The sequence below is a fragment of the Amia ocellicauda genome, chromosome 1 (genome assembly GCF_036373705.1).
Source record: "Amia ocellicauda isolate fAmiCal2 chromosome 1, fAmiCal2.hap1, whole genome shotgun sequence".
Taxonomy (NCBI): domain Eukaryota; kingdom Metazoa; phylum Chordata; class Actinopteri; order Amiiformes; family Amiidae; genus Amia; species Amia ocellicauda.
The window spans coordinates 35069233-35088817 of NC_089850.1; the positions used below are offsets into that span (position 1 = coordinate 35069233).

The window sequence follows — 19585 nt, forward strand, 5'->3', positions numbered from 1 at the left end:
GAGAGGGAGGACAAGGAGAGAGAGAGAGAATGAAAGGGGAAACGAGGGAGTGAGGGGGAAAGGGAGAGAGAGAGGGAGATATATTAATTGTTTTTGGCTATAAATATCTGCCTTTTATGTGTCAGTGTTTAATTGTATTCGAAATCGTTGTGTCGGTACATGCAGTTAGTCAGTCATGCCGAAAATAACATCTTTGGATTTGAATTAGAATTACAGAGAAAGTGAGAAAGAATTAAACGGGGATAAATCCTGATGTTTATTGCCTGTAGATAGAGGAGAGAGAGAGAGAGGGAGGCAGGGTTAGAGGCTGGGAGAAAGAGAGTCACTGTGTGCCAGTGGTTAGAGATGAGAGAGAGTTAGAAAGAGAACGTAATTCAATACCCCATTGCAGGGACCTTTGTTCTGTTGTTTCTTTGTGTTTTTAGTTTGTTTTGTTTCTTGGCATTTTATTTGCCTGTTGCAAAAAATATATAAAAAAATTGACTGACCTTGAAAATGATACAGTTTAAAAAAAAAGTGCAAAAAATAAAGTCTGTCTCTGAGCCAGGGGAACAACAATCCTGCCTTTCCTCATAGATAGAACTGAACAGGGTGAAGGTGGTGGTGGGGGGGTTGATAGCCTCAAGGTCTCCAAGATACTGGCACTCTGAGGGGGCACGAAGTGAACAGCTGGAACAATGGAGAGCTAAGAGCAGGCTTAGGGGAAGTTGGATGATTATTCAGCTGTTCTGTGCTGGGGTCACAGCTGGGGTCACATCTGGGTTGCCTCTTGACTGCAGTGAGTCTCATTCAATAAATCAACCTTCAGTCATTTGTGTGTGTGTGGGTGATAAAGAAGCCTTTTCACAGTAAATCATCTTAAAGCCCGCAACAAAGACAAGTCAATGGAGGCCGGAGTGAAAGAAGGAGGTCGATGTTTCTGTTATTTCACTTTTTCCCCCTTCCTCTTCCTCTTCTTTTTCGTCTGCCTTTTTAGGCGTATTATTTTTCCTTTCCTGTGACTGTCCTGCTGCTCTGGAGTTCAGGATGATGTTTTTATATTTATGTGACCTGTGTATTCAGCTCACAGCTTTGTGTTTTTCATTTCTTATTTCTTATTTGTAAAGTTTTCCTACAGACAAGAACCATGTGAAGAGGTAAGACTTCTGTAAGCTGGGGAGATGGAGAGGGAAAGAGAGCTGAGAGAGAGAGAGAGAGAGAGAGAGAGAGAGAGAGGGAGAGGGGTTCTTTGCTGCATTGTTGGCACTGACTCTTTGACATTGTTTCCAAACAGGGTCTGCAGCGATTGAAGCACTGGGATCAATTACCCATAAAAACAAACACAGATCGAGCCCTGGCCTCTGCCGCTCTCGCTGAGTTTCTCGCTCTGCTGTGGAGAACGTAGCCCGGCTGCCCTGCTGTGGGCACCGAACCCCCCGAGCCTCCCTTCTCTCTCTCTCTCGCTCTCTCCTGGCGAGCATAGGGGGGTGAGATAACCACCATCAGATTGGCACGGCAGGGGTCTCAAAAGCCAGCATGTACTTCCTGTCAAAGTGTGGAGATCCTTGCAAGGTACGCTTGTCGACAGAGTCATTGTCTGCTTTCCAGGAGAGCCCAGAACGGAGAACAGACGCCAGTTGCTTAAAAACACCTTGCAGCATTGAATAACTTATAGCCATGTTATTCACTGTGATGTGGGGATGATTCTTTTTAATAATAATGTTATTATAGTAGTAGTAGTATTTTTATCAATGTACTTAATTGGCTGGTATGTCTATCTACAGTGCTACACGGTTGGGGAGTGTGTCGACAGGTCGTAGAAATCCTGCCTGTCAATAAAAGGAGGCCTTGGAAACGGCTGTGAGTTTTTATGGCTGCCTAACAAAAAATAATCAATGTCAATAACTACTTACAACCATTTTGCGTGCTGATAGCCCTGCTCCTGGTCATTAACAGGACATGCAGGTTGAGTTCATGTGCACTTAGTTTTGGTGTTGCAAAAAGTACTTCAATACACTCAGTTTTATTGTGCTGATCTTGTGTTCATCTGGCTTTTTGTTCAGTTTGCATTTGCTAGTTTCAGTAACCTATTAGGCTCAATAGGAAAATGCGGAATGATTTCAGAATCTGCTCTAGTCTACAGGTTAGATGAAGTCATTCTCAAAGTCTGACATTTCATCTGAAACGTCTGGCTCCGGGGCTCAGTCCAGGGCCGCTGCAAATTACTTAATTTAGTGTTCTGGGACTGGACTGGTGCCCTTCTCTCGCTGGTGTTAATGTGGTGGGGAGATTGGAATACTTCTTCCTTATTTATTCAAGGAGGAGAAAAACATAAAAACAAAAAGGAGAACACACTCCCACAAAGGAGAGTTCAAAAACACTTCCCCCTCCACTCAGAGACACAGCCTCTCAGTTCACAGCTGATCTTCACAAACAAGGAAACAACACTGAGGTTGTGGGGCGATTATCGAGTCTTGGATCTTTCAGGATATTTATCGGTGTCCTTTCGTGTTGTAGAAACTTTGCTTCTGCACAGCCCAGCATGGTTCACGCACACGCACACATATATATAGATAGATTTTTTTTTAGCATGTTCCTATTTGTTCTTGTTTGTGCAAAGTTGATTTCCACGTAATCCAGTGTCGATTCGACTCGGAACTCCATCCGCAGAGAACAGGACATTGCCGTTAATTACATAGGATTTAAATTATGGGGAATGTGTGTGATTATGCAGGCTGACGCTGAGAGTACTGCTGGAGTGAGAGATAATAATGAAAACCCGCAGACATCACCAGGCCCGGTAACAAGCAGAGATCTGGACCCACTGACCAAAATCCATAGCTCATCCTACTCATCCGCAAACTGCAGTCTCCTGAGTGTTGCAGGATGTTTGCTCACTGTTCTACTGGCCATGCTTTTAGTTAACATTATTGACCCATTTTAATTGAAAGCTTTAAATTAACTTGAAAAGCAATTACGGTGCGTCTTATCACAGAATTTCTTGCATGGTGCGGTAAAGATCAAAAATGTATGCGTGGCCACACACAGACATACACACACACACACACACACACACACCTAACCACACACCCCAACACAGCGAGGCAGGGGGGTGTCATACTGGTTTCCTCTTTCAGGGCTGAGCCGAGCAGACTGGTGAGGACTCTGTGGGGGGGGTCAATCTAACGTGCAGTAGTATGTGTGAGTCACGGTTCTGCCTGGGGTAGGAGTTGCACAATCTAACAGCAGGAATCTGGTGGGGAAAAGAGGCAGCAGGAAAGGATGAAGAGCGGAGGTGGGAAACATATTATATTTAGCCGCCCCTGCACCCATTGCGGTTGTCAGTGCTGGGTTCCCTCCTGCAGTGACCATCTATCAGAGAGCATTTCAGCAGCTGCGTACCCCTTGGGCCATAGGAGGGAATAGACAGTGCTGGTGTGAGAGCTGTTGAAATCAATGCCACCCCCCTAGATTTGGAAGAAGGGTGTACAAATCCCTACCGTGACAGGGTACTGGTCTTTTCACACAGCATGTTTGTCTGGGGGGTTGTGTGGATCAGGGGCTGGGGGGTGGGTTGGACTACAGATGCTCCTGCACCAAACATTTAACAATAGCCAACCAACAAAGGCCAGTTGTATGGGGTAGCCCTCTCCTTAATGAGTTAATAAGTTGGAAATGCTCTATTTGATGTGGGCAATGTTTGAGTGTAAGTACTGAGTAATTGCATAGGTACTTACAGTAAAGTTCCACCTTGTGTCATGTCATGTGTTATCAATTAGTTAGTTGGCTGGTGGTGTCTGACTGTCTGATATCCTGTACGCTGCCCCATTCCCACATTCTTACACTCCTGCATTCCCACAGTGCAACACTCCCATTGGAAGCATACTCACTGCACAAGGATTCCTCGTCATCACCAGAGGGACAGTCTTTCTGGAAGTCGCACATCTGTCCCAGACTCACCTTCGGCCCGCGGTTGCAGCTGTAGTGGCCCTGCAGAGTAACACGGGGACTGGGAGGCGAGGCTGCAATGAGAGACACACTGTCAACACACATAGACACACATATGCACATACATACACACACACATTGTCAACAAACACACACACGTACTCTCAACACCCCGAGATGCACACTGTGTCAATGCACGCAGACACATACACTCCTCTCCTACACACAAACACTGTCAACACACACACACACACACACACACACACACACACACAAAATTGAAATTTGTAATGATTGATGCCTTTACTGAACTGTATTTTTGGACTTTGTTTGCACTTATGTTGTAAGTCGCCCTGGATAAGGGCGTCTGCCAAGAAATAAAAATAATAATAATAACACACACACACACACACACACACACACACACACACACACACACACACACACACACATACGCTGTCAGCACTCACATAAAACTTGCAAAATGGTAATACAGTTTCAAATTACTATAGTTCAATTTGAAAACAACTTTCTTAACTATATGAACACTGAACCCAAAAAACTAAATTATAGTTGTTAAAGCTGGATTTAAAAACAGTTTTGCAATTGCAGTGTAGAGCGTTATTCAAGTACTAATGCACAAATAGCCTACATCATTGTAAGTTATTTAGTTTTCTGTGAATTTTGACGGCATGTGTTCTGTATTTCAACTTTGACAACAAGAAGAACAACATAATTAAATAAATACAAATACACAATGCATGCAAACTTTGTCCTCCTCAAAAACAAAGGACAAATGCAATAAACCTGTAAACCATTTGCACGTTATCGCTTTAAACCTACTAAAAATGGCATCAAAGTATCACTTAAAATAACCACACGTGCAAAACAGCTTCAGAGACATGCGATGCAAAACACATTCAGATTCATCTATGGACACATTAGGACTGAAGAGAAAAATAGCTTTTTCTATAAAACAACAGGATTTAATGCTCTTATTTACAGAGATGTTATTCGGAAAATGCTTTTTACTCATCGTGACTTTGAAGCTGTTGAATATATGCTGTTGATCGCTTCCCAAGCTTTCTGGAGGAGACCTAAAACATTCATCTCAAAAGGATTATGGAGCTGACGACTCTGTGGGAAATATGTCTTCGATGTGCAATGCATTTACTGTTAACTGGCTTTGAGAACAACCACAACAACAAAATCCCCCAAGCCATTTAAAGGTCCTACCAAGATAACCCTTCACCAGTGAGATAAAACTAAATTGAAAGGTGATGAATGGCTTGCGCACATTACATTTCGCCCCTCCTGCAGGTGATAGAAAGCTTTCATAATTGTGGAAAATACTGCACACTGCCTGCTACAGGAGGCAACTGTGAACTGTAAATAATAATAAAACAAATCCATAGTGTTATTACAACTCTACCCTTTAAACATTACAGAGTCACGTTTGGAGGTGTGTTGCTCACTGTCCATAAAGTGGTAGGGCATCAAAGACCAGCAGAATAATGCTGTTTGATCAGGAGAAAAAGTCAATTGTGTGCACAGTATATTTGTGCACTTGTACAGGATTAACACAGCTTTGGGCAGATTTCTTGCAGCCGGAGATATAATCTTAGGTTAATTAGAATGGTTCAGTTTGGAGTATAATGCATAGGTGTGTGTGTGCAATGGTCTTTTCCATGCATATGTTTGGTCCTTGTTGCATTTTGAAGAGACTTCTCTCATAGCTGTGCACTTATTTGGAACCAAATTGCATTGCATTGAGGAGATACTGACCCAAGATAGAAAACACAGCAAGCCTCTTCTGATGAGAAACACAGAACATTTTATGTACTTTGGCTTCATTGACTGCAGTTGCAGCCCTCCTGCAAGCCAGTAAAACTTTGCAAACAGGTGTGTTTCATTACTGAGCGCCGCTGTGTTGCTGTGCTCTGCTCGCCGCACTGGGTGATCGATGAACTCAGAGAGGTATGAATTTGTCTCTGTGTTAGCATTTTCGCTAATGACTGCAGGAGCAATTACTCACTGCTCACGTGCAGCTTCCCTGGTCTTTGATTTAAACAAGCCAGATTGCAGCCGTGTTTGTGCGAGCAAGGAGCATGTAATAAGGAATAAAGACTATAATTAATGCTTCTGCTGACACAGTTCTGTACTACAGAAAGAAACTACAATTCCGGTTTGCAGAATATCATTTAACAATTGTTTGTAGATCTTTCTCTGCTCACACACACACACACACACACAAGCCAAGACTGAATGTGTGATTTCGAGGCACCGTACTATCGCCTAGGTGTGCTCTGTGCCTGCAGGGAAAGAGACGACTAACCGTTAAGATGATCATTATCGCAGTTGTCAATTTGGGAAGAGACTGGGCTTAAATCTTGGGTATGTGCTACAAACAGCAGGATGTTTTTCCAGGAGAAGGAGAGGGAGAGGATCGGCCCTGAAGAAGTGAGTCATGTGACGCAGGAGGATGAGTGTCAGGCCTCCGGCGCGTCCATCTGGGGGTTATTGAAGGAGATCTGTCAGGCCTGTCTGTGTCTCAGGGACAGATCCTCGTGCGCACTGACAGATGAGGCGAATGAGGGACACAGTAGACAGGACAGCTAACAGCACCCCCTCCTCCTTCCTCTGATAGATAACTCAGCGAATGGCTGCCTATTCCTCACAAGCACAGCATTCCTCTCTCCCTGTGTGTGCAGTACAACTGTAGTGCCTAAAGAGATGCTTTATCACCTGGGCTGTGATTGGTGACTGTCATGCAGCAGACTTCAGTATGACTAGGGCTGACGCACACACTATGTAGCTTTGGCAGTGGAAGCTGAAACTAAAAATGCCATTGGCTGGGCAAGTTTCCAGATGTCTGTAAGTTGGACCTATCCAGACGGAGAGTGTGGCACCTTCTGAGAATGTTCGGTAGCCAATCAAGTGTCTCGTATCCAAGCACGGCTGTGGTTTAAAATTCTAAACTGGATTTTCTTTTCCCTTTGCCTTCCTGAGTGTAGGGATATTGTATTAAAGGAAAACCAATACTAGCAATAACAAATGCCTTCAAAGTAACTCCTACACTCCTGTGTTTTCCAATCAATGATTTGATCTGCATTATAAAAGCTGGAGGCTGAGGGTCTGGGCTGCCCAACTTTCTAAGGAATCCCAATGTCTCTGGACATTCAATCAGCCATTAATACACACCAAGATTGTGCTCCACAAGACTGAACTAAAATCAATGGACTGGAGGCAAAACATTTATACCCCCCAGTCCAATCACCTTGGATGTTTACAGTTTTCGCTTTTGCCCGAACCTGTGTTCAGCAAACTCTGAAAAGATATCATTGATAAATAACAGCTGCTCCTTATATTTAGTACACTATGCTCAGTTTTGTATCTCTCTGATGTATTTTCTTTCCAACAGCGTTAAATCAAAGCTCAGAGCAAGCTACATGTGAGCTCTGTAGAGATTAGAAGCAGCCCAATTCCTCAGCCTATACTCTACCAGGACTGGCCAAGCCGGGGCCTGCAGATCCCTGGTGTTTATTGGATATCTTTCAATTGGAAAATAGTTCCCAAGAAGGGATGTTAACTATTTTCTCTTCCAGATTACCAGGGTTGCATCTGCAATCTAACATTGTTGTTTTATCCAAACCGTTAGCTACTTTATTGATTCAATTGGTGGGAGTCAAATGGAGCATGAGCCCGAGGTATTTAGTGATTGATGATTCGGAGAGACCTATAAATCCTACAGGATTGTAGCTTTCCAAGAACAGGTTTGGCCACCTCTGGTCTATATTAAAGACTGTTGCCATAAGCCTCAGCACAGGGAGGTAGGATCAAGGGATCTGCCACACAAACAGAGCCCTGTGGCCAGTTGCATAAAGCACATGAAGTGAAGATTCCCGTTTAGTTTTTCCTTTGGGGGTTCATTGAGTTCAAGAGTGTTGCACCCTGCTCCTCAACACATTAAAGCCAACTCTCTTGTTAATGAAAATCTGCTGTATTTAATATAGAAGATATTCAATTGTTAAGGTTTATCATACAGCTGGCTTCCTGGTTCTTTGTGGTAAAAGTCCTGCTGGCTGTGACTCTCCCCTGCTCTGTGAAAGCTGCCAGAACAGAGGACCTACTGTATAAAGGATTCAATTACCTCTAGAGAACAAAGCTATATTCGACGGGAAATACCCGCCTTTCATCTGTCTCTCTCTCTCTCTCTCTCTCTCTCGATACAAACTGACAGAGACAGTTTGTATCGAGAGAGAGAGAGAGAGAGAGAGAGAGAGAGACTATGTGGGACAGCTCAGTGGTGATGTGATGATCACCACTGAAGAGACCACCACTGAAGAGCACAGAGCACATAGTGCATCTTTAACTCTAAGTCATAACTCACACAGTAGCTGTTTGAGCTGGTGGTTTTATGCACTGTGCTTGCCAGAAGGTGTAATGTTTGAGGTAAAGAACTGTCAAGCATTGTGGGATAAAACTTTATGACCACTCTACACACAGTCTGGACTACGAGGTTGATACTGAGCTGCAATATGCACTTTGCCCTGTAGAAACTCTACAGGGATATCCAACACCGCAGCCAGCGATCCCCGAGCAGCTGTATTAGCAGAGAGATGAACTGCACCAAGAACAGAAGGGTGATTACTTCCAGATTTTCACTTTAATTCATTCATAAGAGTTTGTTGAGTGAGTTTTCCCCTCCTCTACATCAAAGTCATCCTCGTCAGGTCCAAGGCTGCTGCAGCCGTGACAGCTGATGCACTGACAGATTCGGCGTCCCGTCTCAGATCCTCCGTAAGTAACTCTGACAGCAGATTTAGAGGGGTGACACCTTCGCGCCTGTTGTCAGGATGTGTCTGAAAACCCAGTAAGACAGAGAGACGTCCGCTGCTCCCCGCTTTGATGAATTTAGCCAGTCTCAGTGAAGGCTTTTTGATGGAGTGCTGAGGGTTATGGACGACTGTGTTCATCTAATTAAAATGAAAATTGCTTCGTGCTTGCTGTGTTTTTCCGCATTGCACGGACCTCTTTTCATTAAATGTGATTTTCTTGGTAAATAATGTTTTTATTATTTGCTCCGATCTGAATGGAGAACTAAGCATTTCTTCTGAATCTTCAGAGAACTTTATTTGAAATGCTTCTGACACTACATAGTCATGGAGATATATCCCACAGTAATTTAGTTACTTGCCAGCACTGAGACTTTGTTGAAGGCCAGAGGAAGATTTTCAGAGTATTATTAATGAAAATGTGAAGAAAGGCACCTGTGAAACAGTAGGAGGAACAGAGCCTGCATTTTTAAAGCAAGAAATAATTCTCCCAAGGTGACTGTAAAATAACTTCAGATCCCAGACCAATTATGGACGAAGCATGTATGGTTTAGCACCCTGAGAAGTGAAAATCATGAAAGCAGACTTGAGTATCTTTTACAGCTGTATCTGGTTTAGTTCATACACATTGGGCAGTGCTGTAATGGTGACTGAAGTAGTGGATCTACTCTAATTTGATAATCTGGGAGGGGGCGGTGGTGCTGGCAAATTGTTGACCAGGTGGGGGGGTCATGGCGATTCATTGACCGGGTTTGGGGATGTGCTGGAGGTTTGTCAACCGTGGAGGGGGGTGTTTGTCATCCACTGAATGGTGGACAAATGACACAATCAATTATAGGAATTATAGGAGGGTATACGCAAATTATTTGTGGGTTTGCGCAATGTTACATGGGCATACGCAAATTCCCTTCAAATTAAGTGGGCATATGGAGTATGCCTGCATATGCTCTTGATTAACACCACTGGCATCTGGAGATTGAATGGCATATTTCCATAGTGCCTTCTGAGTTCTATAATACTCGGACCTATTAACTATCAGACTAACACTCTGTCTCTTGGATTTTTTTCCCCAGAGACCGAAAATACCATTGTGAAGTCAGCCAGGCCTCTCAGTAAGATGGCAGATACACATATTCTCTTTCTGGTTTCTATAGTCCAGACAGCACTGGATCAAATCAGTGCTGGGGTGAAGCACAATTCTTGCTTTTGTGCCACTTGAGCTGTAACTAAACTAATTATTTCTTAAGTTGGACCAATTTAACCCATTCCACACCGAGTCTTTGGCTGTTGATAGAGGCCAGCTGGACTACGGTCTCCAGGGAGCAGAGCTGAGCCTCCCTCAGTCAGACCATAACAGGGGATGTAATGTAACCTTCAGCGGCATTAACTCAGTTACACCAATGATTTGCTTAACGAGCATGCTAATCATTTTTACCAGCTCGCCACTCATTGGCTATTTAAAAGCGCTCTGTTAAACCCCTGCAGGTCTGTGGTTCTGTAGGACCAGCACTGCAAAGCTCTGGACTAGCGACAGCACTTGCAAAACAGAGTGCAAGATTGCCAAGGAAGATGCTCACACTCTGCCATAACAACAAGACTTAATTTCACTTTTTTATGCCTGGACTGCAGAAACAGCAATCAATCGTTCTATAAATAACTAAATACATAACTAAATATTTAAAATAAAAAAACAAGCAGAAGATGCCTTCAAGGCTTTTAAAATAATGAATTTCATTGCAGTCAAAGTGTTTGAATTTATGCCACACTAACAGGTGTGTTCCCTTCTTCTGTTAAGGAGATTAAGCAGTTGAAACAAGATCTTGATGAAAATTACAGCCTAATAAAACCCCCAATAACATTCAGCATGACAAAATAAACAGCTTGTATGGCAGCTGAAAGACTCTGCTGATTTAAGACCTTGATGCTTGCAAGTGTGAGTATGTGTGTATGTGTGCAAGTTAATACATTTTGCCCTTTTGTTTTTTAAAGAGTCTATAAAGAAAGCAAAACCCTATAAATATACATACATTATTTTAATTATACCACAACTCATCTATTCATCAGTCTTAATTACATTAATTTAATTTGTACGTTGTCAGTCAAAATTACTACGCCATCTGGGAAATCTCTTAGAGAGGAATCAACATAAATTAATATTTTTTGTGTGAAAAAGTATTACCCACATCAAAAGAAACTGCAGGGCTGATTATGTTGCTAGCAATTTTCTGCAAATGTCCCTCCCTACTATACAGCAGTCACGATTGCACAGAGTCTTGCCATTCTGCCACACTTTGCTGTCCAGCTCTAAGCTTATCATTTCAACATCAGTCAGGAAAAACATCTCGGGGAAAGTGCATCTCTTTCAATTTCTGTACTTCTCTTTTCTTATCTACACAAATAAACATGAGTGTTGTGTGGCTCTGTGTTTAAGGTCATTACCATGTTGAAAAACAAACATAACACCCACTACGCACTATAACTCCCTTGTCCATACACTTGTCCTCTACTCTCCATCTGGCACCATTTTAAAGGTTCCAGGAGCTGACAGGCCAGTCCGTGAGTCATGAGTGTTTTTCTAGGTTTTCTCCCATCTCTCTCTTGTCCGAGTCAGATCTGAAAACTGTCTCCTTCTGACTGAGAGGGAAAAAACGCACCCCAGTACAGAGGGCAACAAATACATGGAATGATGAAATGACAATGAAATACATCCATTGTTATATTCTCTTTTCAAATAGATATTAAGCTTTTCCTAAACCAGTGAATTAAGTCTTATTTTCCCTTCTTTCAGGAAGGATTGTTCAGGTGGCCTCCTTATTTTGTAAGGCAGGCAGATTATATCAATGCAATTTTGCCATCCAATTATGAATGAAAACAGGGTGCAACAGACCAGGTCATGTGCTCCCAGCTGTACTGTCAAATTAGCATCTTGAATGGTCCTACTGATCGTAAAGGCCTTGCTTATTTCCTCCAGTTATTAAAAAACAAACAGGCAACATCTCAGTCCAGCAATACATTTCTATACACACATGTAAAATAAGTAGTTAATAATAACATAACAAAAGAAAATTCTTCCTCAAAGTCTTCATTTCATACTATATATTTTTAAAAACACAAAGTCTGCATATGCATGTGTGTGTGTGTGTTCTCAACAGTCTTACCAAGGATGTGTTGAATAATTAAAACTTTGTGTCATTTGTGAATAACAGCGGCATCGGCTAGGATTTGCATTAACTGACGACTGAGCCATTTTTCTCTTTCTATAATTAGATAATCAAGTGAATGGCTGAGGTATAGATGAATGCCATCCTTTTTCTGTGAGTCTATGAGGAAGTTTGATGGACACACAGATAAATCTAATTTGCAGTCTGAAAGAACAACACACACACACACACTTCATGGGAAACAGTGTTGTTAAATGATACATTCGGAATCTATTTAATTATTTTATTCTCCTCTGCTCTGTGGTCCTCCACAAAGAAAAGCTCATACAATGACTAACGAAACAATATCGTCTTTCCCCTCGGATGGACCTGTTCAATTGTCAGGTTGCCAGTTTTTAATTTACTGTGAGGGGCTTATGCCTATTTTCTTCTAGCAAGTGAAAAAGGAGCAAGATAAGGAGGGCATGGATAAAAAGAAGAGAAAAGTAAATAATATATTTGTATATATATTTCACAAACAACTCCAATAAAGCATGGAAATAATAACACCAGCAACAGCACCTCGTTTCTCTAGCCAAGTGCCATGTCCAGTGAAACGACAGTGCTTTCCTGCGCTGGAGGGTTCAGTGTATTTACCATGTGGCTCACTCACTGCAGTCTCTCTGGCTGCTGCACAAAAGTTCCCTTTTCCATCCCCTGTGGTTTTTGCCGTCACATATCAGTGACAATCAAATAAAAGACAAATAAATAGGCCAGAAACAGTCTTGGAGTCCGGTTACACTGTGCTGCTTCCTGTCTGCGCTGTTTGCTCAGGAGACAAACACTTTCATCTTATGCAAGTTTATCTTCATGGGATTTTCAGACTTTTTAACATGTTTTCCCATAGTTTTACAGTGGTTTCCCATGAGTTTAACATGCTTTTATTGTGTGTTTCTACACTGGACCATGATTATACTGTGGTCTGCTATTGTTTTTGAAACATTTATCACTAGGCATATTAAACCATGATAAATCACTGCAGAACTATGGCAAAAACTACAGTAAAATATATGTTTTAATTAGAAAAAGGTAAATTTGCAATAGAGTACTGCTCAGAAAATAAACTATTGCTGAACTCTTCAACACTTATTGCACAACAGCAACACACTGAAGCCTGTCTTTTTCTTTTTCTTTTATCTTTCTGAGAAGATATCACATTTTTTTATCAGGACAAATCCCTGTAATTTCCATCTAATTACATAAACATCAATAAGCAACACAATAAGCTGCAACATCAGCAACAAAACAAGAAGAAGAACTACTACAAGTCACTCCCTATTTCTGCATGAACTTTGTTGTCCAGCCCAAGGCAGTACACATGTATACATGCTTCGCTTAATGCCTGCCCACAGCTGTATCTATAGAAAATCAAAGTGGAACCCAGACAGATGTGGAGGTATGGTTGCCCCCAGAGCCCCTACTAGTCTCGGGGTCCGGAGGCAGACAGTGTCAGTGCCGGTGCCAGTGCAAGTGCCACAGTGTAAGTACCAGTGCAGGGCAGTGCCCCAGTCTCTTACCGAAGGTGCAGTTGGAGGTGAAGCGAGAGTCCATCACCACCATGTCCAGCTCCCCCTGTCCGCCATGCCCGCCGTGCCCTCCACCGTAGCCTGCCGAGATCCTGAAGGGAGTGGCCGGGAACCTCAGGCTGACCCTCACGAGTGCCCAGCTGCCCAGGAGAGACAAGACAAGGAATGTGAGGAGGAGGACAGAGACCCTGATTGCCCTGGCTCTGTTCACCGGGCTGGGGGTCAGTGCTGGGGGAAGGGGCAGCCCGTCCTGCAGGGCCTCCGTGGAGGGAGCGAGGTGAGGCAGCGCGGCTCCTAACTTGGGCATCACAGCAGCTTGTGCAGCCCACCTCCTGTCAGCATGCCCCCCGGTGCGGCTCGCCCTCTCTCCACTCTCTGACCTCCACTCTTCTAAAGCAGCACAAGAAACCAGGGGCTGTCCAGCTGTACACTTGCAATAGGCCCCTCTCTCTCTCTTTCTCTCTCTCTCTCTCTCTCTTTCTTTCTTTCTTTGTTTCTGTCTTCTCCCTGTCTCTGTTCCTCTCGCTCTCTCCCCCGTATCTGAGCAAATAAAGCCTGCTCTCAGCTCTCTGCAAGAGCCCTTTCACCACAAGGCTGCCAGTGTGGCTGATTGTGCTTCCTAATTTTATTAACCTAACTGAGTCTCTTTGTACATTGCGCTCACAGCTTCAGGCTATGGACCAATGACTTGCCCTTCTCCCTCCTACCTTTCCCAGCCATTAACATGCTCTCTCCCTCCCTCCCGCCCTCTCTCCACTTGACACTCCACCTCTCCCAATTCCACTCCTCTTTCAGTCGTTATTTATTTTTCTGCATCTCTGAGTATCAATTTCAGTCTTGTCATTTCTAGAGATGTCAAATGTTTCAGTTCACGCATGGAGGTGGAAAGTGACCAGGGCAGGCACAGCTCACAATGTGCTGGGTGTCTCTCAGTGCCCCAGAAGCATCAGAGCCCCCTGATAGCTATGAACTCCTGTGTCATTTCTTGAATATTAGCTTGAACAGCTAATCATGTTCTGCCCACTGGCTTTCTGCTATCTATATTGAACCTGTAAGGCCAGAAAGGGATTCATGCAGAGCTGTGCTTTTAAATTTCTCTTGCCTTCCTGCAGGGTATGTTTTAATATTTGCTTATAAGAAAGATATAAAGTTATACCAGGGCACCAGGACAACTTCGGGATCTGAAACGTATCACTGGGAACCCTAATGCTGGCTTACCTGGATAAATCTACCATCAGCTGTGTGTGTGTGTGTATGTGTGTGTGTGTGTTTGCTTGTGCGCATGTTCATGTGTGCGTGTGTGTGTGTATGCTTTATGTATACACATATTTTGCAAGATGTTTAATCTGAAAAGCATGCATGTTTGTGCTCATTTGCATTAAAAAAACTAAACTGAAAGTAGATGAAAAACAAACAAGTCTTTTATTTCCTCTTGCTTGTACAAAACCAGTTATGTACTGTGCCAGACTGTGTTAAGGCATCTTCCTCTAAGTTAAGGACATTGTGCTGGGCTGGTGTTGAGAACTAGGATGTAGTGCCAGTGTCTTTGTGAATACAGGCTCTGGCACGCTGCGGCTTATTCTCTACTGCTATGAAGTTCAGCATCGCACTTTCCTAAGATAAATAGTAAACTCTAGTAAAATTAAAAGATGTTTGCAAGTAAGGATGAATTGTCATTGAACTGTGAACACATTAATGAATAAATTCATTAATATTATAAAATGAAAAAACTTAAGATCATCCCACCATTGCATTTCGTCACAGAACTTTTGGCATTGACAATAAACAGGTCAGTCCAGTGTAGTGCAGCAATCTACTCTCACAACACACAGCTTGATATTAGGGCAACCACTAGACTGTTGAAGTCTAGACCTTTATAATCAAGTCAGGAAGCAGCAAAAAACAAAAAGCCCGAAGTGAAAGTGAAGTTTGTAGGAGTCTGACTGAGTTACAGAAGTCTGCCCATGCCTCATCTTGAGATCTGCAGGCTTAAGGTTTATCTCTGTCACAATATGAATGATGTCTTTGTCCAGACAGAGCAACTAGCAGAGCCCACTTTGTGTCTGACTGCACACTGACTGACTGACACACACATCATAGTACAATAGTATTAGTAGTATTTAAAATTGCCTGTATATATTTTCACAGTATATTTGCAATCTAAATGTTTCTGATGTCACATATATTCTCAAATAAGTGTGATCTGTATGGGCTATGCAGCTCTGCCCTGGAGAGTCCAGACAATTTTGTACAATAAGCAAGAGGGCCAGTCTAGTCAGCACATATCAGAAGCAGCTCCTGGCAACATGTCAGCTCAGATGTCTGTCAGTGGGAGTGATAAATTATTTTGATGGGTATCTGCCTGGGGCTGTGTCATCATTACCAGTACAGATTTGACTTGTAACCTGAGCTGGAGTATTTTTTTAAACCAACTAAATGGAGGAGAATGGCTTAAACTGCCGATGAACAAATGTGCTCTGTCGCCTGTTCTGGCCTGCGGGCTCCCAATCCCTCCTCAGACTGCTGATTCTTGTTTTGCTTTTCCTTATAGTATCCTAGCATCGGTGTAACAGGAGGAATCGGGCAGTTTTCTCATCATCCTAACTGTTTGCTTTTAGTCAGGAGAGAGAGGAGAGTGAAGATATGTTCATCTCTTTGTTTCAGAAGATACATTTGGTTACCCCCCTCCCGCATTTAAAAACGCACACATATCAAACCGTATTAATCTCCCATACATGTCATTACAAAATACTTTTCCCCCTTCCTGCAATGAAAGGGAAGAGATGAAAAGTGTAAACAATGGACATGCAAACCTCTTTCAGTGAGTGTGCCAACTATCTGTCACTGTCCCACTGTTATCAGATCCTCTATGAAAATATTTACCTACTTACTTATTTTCTGTCCTACCTGAAAATATCAGGAAGACCCAGGGTGAAAACAACACAGGCCATTGTTTGATACAGAGCACAGTGATTCCTGCACTGGGGCTGCTGACTTGAGCATATATAACAGCATTGTTCTTGAGTTGTGACGTCTCCATAAGTGTGAGTCTTCAGGTAACCAAGGAAATCTCAAGGTTCAAGGACAACTTGGTCTGTGTATGGCTGCCCATGGGTTGTTTTACTCCTACTGTTTTTGTTATGTTACTAAAACATAAGGAAAAAGAGGAATTACAGGGTTAATTACAAGTGTTCTGTGTCTGTGCTTCAGCAGCTACAAAGTGACCTCCATCAACATCCCTCACAGGGACAGTGGATTCCCTTCAAAACCATTCAAAACAAAACAATACTAAGCTATAAAAACAAATATCTGTAATTTCTCACTCTCAGTGGGCCCCTTGCTTGTGTTTGTGTACAATCGCTGCAAAAGACACGGGAGCGGCGACACCCACTGTTGCTATGTCAGACTCAGGCCTCATAGCGCACACTAAATACAGCAGGTAGAAAATCACAGGGACAGTTATTTTGAGGGAGGTGGGGGGTGGGCGTGATGTGGGCGGGCTGTCATATGAGCCCATTCACATTCGTCTGTTTTGCCTTGCAAATTAGGCAGCGCCGTTTTCACTGCGCGTCACAGCAAGCAACACAGCTACCTGCACAAACAACTCTGCTGATATTGTCAGAGACAAAGGAGCTTACTTCACCAGAATCTGAGGGCAGCGCAGCTAAATCTCAGAACCAAGAAACCATCGTATTGTTCTGAAATGCCCTACTCTCATTCAGCTGCAGTGTGACAAAATCAATAATAGCCCTTTATGTACAGTGTGGCTGAGAGAGCACACCCAGCCTTCATTAGAATCAGTATTCGGTTGGTGATTCATTTATTTGAATAAATATTGTTTGTGAAACTATATTTGTTTATCAATGGTATCTTTCCAGAATTTGTTGCGCTGCTTAGGCCCAGAGAACTCTGTAAATATTATTTAGAAATATTCATTCGCTTTATGATGTTCTTCTGCTCTAAGACACACTAGCTAACATGCCAGGTGCTCCATTAACAGAGGCACGGTGGAAATTTTCTGATAAAAGTCATGTATAGTGAGACAACCCCTTTGGTAAATTTACAGTCTGATCTTTGCACTTTTAACAGGGTTTTACTGTGGGTTTACCATATTTTCACAAGTGGCTCCCTATGAATTAAACATGCATTCACTGTGCTTAACTACACCGGACCACAGTAATACCATTTATATGTTTCTAAGGCAGCTTTCATAGAATAGACCATGGTTTACTCATGACTCATTGTAGCAAAGCTCAGTGAAAGCAAATTTAACCACTGTAAACATTTAGTAAAACCATGTTAAAAGTGTGAAAATCCTATGGAAATGTTAACATAATTGTACCTCTAGCCCCTCTACACTGCATCACTTTCACATGACAGAACAATTTCCCCAGTACACATAAGTGAATCAATGCATCATGCTAATTCTAAATCCGTTCAATTCATATCATTGCTCAAAGCAGCGTTGTAATAGATCACGATATTACATTACAATACAAAGAGGATTAAATGAATATAAACACATACAGCTTTTAATCATTTACATTTTGAAATACATATTTTCCCTTTGTGTAAAAAAGGATTTCCAGATCATGCCCCTGCTGAGCCAACCTGGCCTTTGGAAAGACTATTAAACTCTGGGGTCAACAAAGAGTCAAGACATGGAAAAAGGGGCAACGTTTCACGTCTTGTAATGTCTTCAAGTAATGTTTTTAAAGTAGCACTAATCTAATATAAGGAAAACAGAATTACATTATATAGCCACATTTCAGATTATTATATAAATGTGTTACAGGAAAGAGAATATTGATAAATATGGATAAAGTTAGGGTTACTATTAATATAAATACATGGCTACCTCTTTCTGAACAGCACTACTTAAAAAAATACAAGAATAAAGGGAAAAAGGGAAGAGAAATACAGCGCAGAAGGAAAATAAAAGAAAAAGAGGATGACTGAAGAAAGGGAGGAATACCTGTCATAGGTTAATGCTTTTCATCTTTGCCTGTGCTGCAGCTCATTTGGTGTGCTAATGGATGTCTGAGGTGATTCCTTGGTGAGAAAGGTCAGAAAAGGAAGCTATTTTCTCTACAGCAACAGAGACTTAAATTGGAACTCACCTACAAGCAACGGCAAATAACACACCAGTAAACGCGAGCAATTTTAGTCTGAGCAAATCTGTAAAAAACAATGAGGTGGCCAGGCAGGGCTGAGGATGACATGGAGAGCACAGGAACTTAAAGTGAGATTATCTCCACCTTTCTCCCCATGCTACAGCTCAAAATTAACCCCCACACCATGCCAAGACTACACAACAGCTCCCAGCCTGCTCCCGTTGCGGCAGACAGAAATATCTCACTGTATATCTGGGCAGCATCACTGGACGGGTATGAAAACCACAGTGCGATAGGCCCCATGATGTCTACTTTTATACATATATTTAAGTGCATTAAAGTAAGTAAGTAAATAAATAAATAAACCCGGCCAATTTAAAAAGAAGCAGAGATCAAATTAATGTAAACACAGCAGGCATTATTAAACTGTCAGGTACAATATTTAGGTCCCCAAATCCAATGAGCCAGCAAATGAATAAATAAGATTTTAACGAACGCCGGGCAGCTGATGGAAGGCTGCAGAGTGTGAGAGTCTGCGCTGACAAGCCGCGGTGCGCTGGTATCTCCTCTCTCCCTGCGCAAATGCCGTCGCTGCTGCCAGGACAGGAATAATAATCTGAATGCTATTACAATAGGAGCGCTAATCACCCTCCACCTGTAATTGAGTTTTTCCGTGACGCTCCCCTAATTGCATTTGATTCAGGCTGCCTGCTCTGCCGAATCAGTGTCTGTGCAATAAACTTGTTAGTCCCGTTCAGTGACTGAGCTCAGTAACTGACTGTGCAGACGCTCGCACTGCTGTCTCTGCCTGTGTGTGAAACATACGCTCTACGGTACGTTTAGTACATCTGCACCAAATTGTTTTCAGAGGATCAGTGATATAGGTGAGAGCTGTGTCAGCCAAGGCCAGTAAGTGCTCAAAGCAATTCTAAATTGGACTGGTGAGATATGACATGGTCACGAAGTTTGTGGCAAGTGTGGTC

General features: G+C 42.6%; 2 protein-coding genes across 2 annotated transcripts in view; both read right to left on the bottom strand.

Annotated features, from left to right (window-relative positions):
• Nucleotides 1-542, bottom strand: part of alk (ALK receptor tyrosine kinase) — a 29514-nt gene extending 28972 nt beyond the window's left edge. The window contains exon 1 of the mRNA XM_066703089.1: nt 1-542. This exon is cut by the window's left edge and continues 250 nt beyond it. The gene's annotated coding sequence lies outside the window, so the exon portion shown is untranslated.
• A 3208-nt stretch (nt 543-3750) lies between these two features.
• On the bottom strand, nt 3751-14075 carry LOC136759049 (apical endosomal glycoprotein). The gene is made up of 2 exons (XM_066713860.1): nt 13480-14075; nt 3751-4001 (listed from the first exon to the last, which is right to left on the bottom strand). Exons 1-2 carry the CDS (start codon nt 13793-13795, stop codon nt 3751-3753), a joined length of 567 nt encoding a protein of 188 aa, XP_066569957.1. The 5' UTR covers nt 13796-14075.
• Nucleotides 14076-19585: the final 5510 nt, after the last annotated feature.